The 4,997-nt window shown below is 33.2% G+C and overlaps 1 protein-coding gene across 1 annotated transcript; it reads left to right on the forward strand.

The window, feature by feature from the left end:
- The first annotated feature begins 3,392 nt into the window (after positions 1 to 3,392).
- On the forward strand, positions 3,393 to 4,997 carry LOC108819099 (AT-hook motif nuclear-localized protein 27-like). The gene is given in 2 exon segments (XM_056991611.1): positions 3,393 to 3,602; positions 3,820 to 4,997. A coding segment is annotated over 1 exon segment (945 nt). The 5' UTR covers positions 3,393 to 3,602; positions 3,820 to 3,926; the 3' UTR covers positions 4,872 to 4,997.

Below are 4,997 nucleotides of genomic sequence, written 5' to 3' on the forward strand. Positions count from 1 at the left end.
TGATAATTAAAGCACAAATAAATTGTCTTTAACCAAGTAAGCATTAACACATTTTGACCAATTAAATTATTTGATCAAGAAAACACACGTAAGACCACATTAAGAAATGCTTTTGATAATTTCATGACAAAAAACAATGCTGAAACCAATAAAATATACAGAACCAACTTCCCTTTTCGGTTTTGATTAGAACAAGTGACAATCTCCTTTTCCTGAAAAATCAGAAAATATATTCTAGTAAAATCATAATCGAGAATAAGCGTATTTTGAGTTGATTGATTTTCGGGAAAAGAGGCCGGAATCAGATCTATAAGATTATTTCAAAATAATCTTTCTGTAGATTTTTTATTTGTATTTTTTATACTAACAAAAACTGATTATTTTTTGAAGTGTTTTTGTTATGAAAACGAGTTCCAACACATTGCACCGATCCCTGACGACTCGGCAGGTTGCGCCGATGAAAACGACGGTCCGTGGGTCCCGTGCGCCATGAAGCTAGACGGTTCCGATCTGTTTTCAGAGGGCTCCACATAGTTCAGCGCACATGCGTCCACGTTGAGGAGCTTAGGTGTTACTATATGGGTGCAGTGCAGTTAAACACTACGAAAATCAGTGACAATCTGATGAGGTCCAGGCATTAACGGGTCGGATCAACTTTAGTCACTTCAATAAATTTGCAGTTTTTTGAATGTGATACAATTGGTAATTATTTTGGAGCAATCGACGGTTTTTTTTGGGTCCAACAGATTATGGCAAAACAAAAGTTTTCATTTTAACAGAATGGAAGTGATATTATCAAAAAATTAGGTTCATTTTATGTGAAAGGAAATGAAAAACTTTTAGTTACAACATCTATTTTTTCCGAAAGTAAGTCCATCATTTAATAAATTCTTCAGTTTACAGTAGAACTTCTATAAATTAATAATGTTGAAATTTTAAAATTTATTAATTTATATAGATATTAATTTACAAATTATGTTTTTGACAACTACAAAATATTATTTTTTTAGATTTTTTCTTGTTTTGAATATTTTATTTATAAAATAAAAATACATTTGGTTTTATCGTATATACATCTATAAAATTTTAGAAATTTGAATTTCATATTGTTTTATTATATTATGTGTTTTATATTTTTATGTTTCATATAATTTATACTCCCTCTGTTTTTTAAAGATGTATGTTTTGATGTTTTCACACATATTAAAAAAATACATTAACTATACATCATTTTTAGAAATTATCAAATTCCAATGCATTTTAACTAATAGTCTTTCAATAAATTCAATCAATTTTATTGAAATTTGCAATTTTTGTATAGGAAACATAAAAAATACATCTTTGTAAAACAATTTATTTTTCTAAAATATCTATCTTTAAAAAACAGAGGGAGTATGTTGTTTTCGATATAATTTTACTAAATATTATTAAAAATATATTGAAATGATAACAAAAATAGAGGTATTTGCGAATATATAACCAACAATATAAGTTTAGTTTGTATTTATATAAAATGTATACAGATATATTATTAATATAAGATTTTAATGGGACTATATCTATATATAGAATTTTCTAAAAGAACTATTATTTCATCATTTTATCGATTTGTACCGATCCAATTTGGAATCCTAAATTTTTATTAATTTGTAGAATATTAGTTTATAGAAGTTCTACTTGTATATGGTTCTGGCTGGAATTATCGCAACATGAGTTTGATTCGCACTGCTATTTAGCCGCAATTTAAAGGAATTAGTCGTTTCGCTTCAGATGCAATATACTTCATAATCCTTGCATATAAAACTTTTGAATTATATCAAGGTTATTAGAAAAAGATCATTTTGTAAACGTGTAGTTACGCGTGTCCACTGATTTGTTAACTGATAGAGATCAAACCATGGTTGACTCATTTGCAGACTAAATTATTTATAGGTGTAAATTCGCCAGTCCAAACTATATCTATCTAAATATCCTTGTACTAGAGATACTTTTAATATATTTTTCTTTAACTATTTATTTTGAAAGTATCCACTCTGTAAATGGCTCATATGTATATAAAGTATTTAGTTTGAAAATATAGTATATGTTTGTTATATTGTTGAAGGCTTACCAATTTTGTATACATTCAAGTTAATTAACTCAAATACTGTTGTTAGTAATATAAGTATGTTATATAAATACATTAAACTGGAGTATTTGATAGTAGTGTAATTTAGTGGTCTAGTACTTTTGCTGATATTACTTTTGTTATGGAAAAACGAAGATCAAATTAGTACTACACCAGATTCGAGGTAAGGTAAAAAGACCATCGATGATTTTTGAAAACCAAAATTATCAACTAATTTGACATTGTGATAACACCAGAGTTATTAACTACAATCTCACATTATTGAACCATTAACTTTCTCTAAACTTATCATTAAAAAGGGTCCACTCTATTTTATGATAATTAAAGTGTTATAGATCCTTGTTATTGAAAAATGACCATTATCTTGATTTTCTTTATTATGCGGCTTATGCCCTCTCACTTGACACTAAAGTGGATATAAATAGATATCAATTGAACACACACACATGTAAATATGTATAGAGAACGAGTATAGAGTTCAAATATAATGCTATCATTGATATTCAAACAGGATTGATAAATGCAGTACGTGAGCTAGATAAGAATATATCAGCACTAATAAAAACAGTAGCCTACAATTCTCTAGTAATAAACAAGGTTTACTCTAAATTTTAAAGATGGCCAGCTTAACTAAGTACAAAGAGATAATCGGAACTAAGTTTTTAACAAAACTATCAGATTATTATTTTAAAGTAAAGGAATATTTAATAATCTTACATTTTAACTTTAATTTTACCAAAAACATAAAAGTTAAAATAATAAGCAACACAATAAACTTAATTAGAAGTTAAAAAAAAAACTTAATTAGACACCTTTTGTGTTAAAGTCATTTACACGCGCCTTAAAGGGAGTGTGGTCTTGTGGGATTCGTTTATAGTCTTTGTTACCCAACTTCCACTTGACATTTTGTGTTGAAAATAAAAATGATGCGTTTTCTATATTTCGTCTATAGTTTCCGGTAAAAGAAAACCGTTCTTGAACCTTTTTCTCTCTGTTAATTGTATCTCAGGTTTTCAATCAAAAAAATTGTAAAACTTCTTCAAAATTTCTTTAGTTTTATTCGACTGGAGCCAAAGAAAAATCTCTATGACTACGAAGCCCTAGTTTTCTTTGGCATGAGAACCATTTACATATAAATTCTGTCGGTTTGTGTGCGTAATATATACTTTCTTCTATAGTATATATATATATATATTTTTTTTTTATATATTTAAACGTTAATATATACTATATTATTTTAAATATAATAAAGGGATTGTTTCTCCGCTAAATTCTCGGTGTATGTCTTTGCTTTTACTTTCCTCGTTCAATGAGAGGACCAAAATTTTATTTGCAGAGTCGCACATGAATCTCAAGCTTCTCTCTCCTTCTTCCAGAGCACTCATCAGAATTAATAAGTGTTCTCGTAGTCAAGGAGGAGTTGCTTATTCCTCTTGCCCTAATTTAGCTACATAATTAGGGTTTCCTCTAACAAGTTACCCTTTTCTCTTTTCTGTTCTTGGTCTTAGTTTCATTTAGTTCTGTTCTTGGTCTTAGTTTCATTTAGTTCTGTTCTTGGTCTGTTTTACTTTTGTCGGCTTGTGTAACTGATCACCTTTTTTCTTTTTAGCTAGTGGATCCTCAAAATCCTGAGTTTTGACTTCTCTATCTAAGTTCTTTTAATCTCTTCACGCTCTTCCTCACCTTCACAGTATATCAGCGAGAAGGATCAAGAATCAAGAACCAAGAATCAAGAAAAAATATATTTGAGCTGGCGAATAAACAGTGGTGGGATAGGGAACTAGTAGATGCGGCGGCGATGGAAGGCGGTTACGAGCAAGGCGGTGGAGCTTCTAGATACTTTCATAACCTATTCAGACCGGAGATTCACCACCACCAACAGCTTCAACCGCAAGGCGGAATCAATCTTTTTGACCAGCACCATCATCAGGAACAACAACAACACCAGCAGCAGCAACCGTCTGATGATTCAAGAGAATCTGATCACTCAAACAAGGATCATCACCAAACAGGTCGACCCGATTCAGATCCAGTTACATCAAGCTCAGCACCTGGGAAACGTCCACGTGGACGTCCACCAGGATCTAAGAACAAACCAAAGGCACCGATCATCGTGACGCGCGATAGCCCAAACACGCTTAGATCTCACGTCCTCGAAGTATCTCCTGGAGCTGACATAGTTGAGAGTCTTTCCACTTACGCTAGGCGGAGAGGGAGAGGAGTCTCCGTTTTAGGAGGAAACGGCACCGTTTCTAACGTCACTCTCCGTCAGCCAGTCACTCCCGGAAACGGCGGTGGTGTTGGGCCTGGAGCCGGAGGAGTTGTGACTTTACATGGAAGGTTTGAGATTCTTTCGTTAACGGGAACAGTTTTGCCACCACCTGCACCGCCTGGTGCTGGTGGTTTGTCAATATTTTTAGCCGGAGGGCAAGGTCAGGTGGTTGGAGGAAGCGTCGTGGCTCCGCTTGTTGCATCAGCTCCGGTTATACTAATGGCTGCTTCGTTCTCAAATGCGGTTTTCGAGAGATTGCCTATTGAGGAGGAGGAAGAAGAAGGCGGTGGTGGTAGCGGCGGAGGAGGAGGAGGACCACCGCAGATGCAGCAAGCTCCATAAGCTTCTCCACCGTCCGGAGTGACCGGTCAGGGACAGTTGGGAGGTAATGTGGGTGGCTATGGTTTTTCCGGTGATCCTCATTTGCTTGGATGGGGAGCTGGTACACCTTCAAGACCACCTTTTAATTGAATTTACATATTTATCAACGGATAATTTTATGTATGTTTTTATCATTTGCGTGGAGTCATCTTTCATTTGGGATCTTTGGTATTTATTTTGTAGTTAATATGCATATTTGAGCGTTCGTGTTTTTTC

The sequence above is a fragment of the Raphanus sativus genome, chromosome 8, assembly GCF_000801105.2.
Source record: "Raphanus sativus cultivar WK10039 chromosome 8, ASM80110v3, whole genome shotgun sequence".
Lineage (NCBI taxonomy): Eukaryota > Viridiplantae > Streptophyta > Magnoliopsida > Brassicales > Brassicaceae > Raphanus > Raphanus sativus.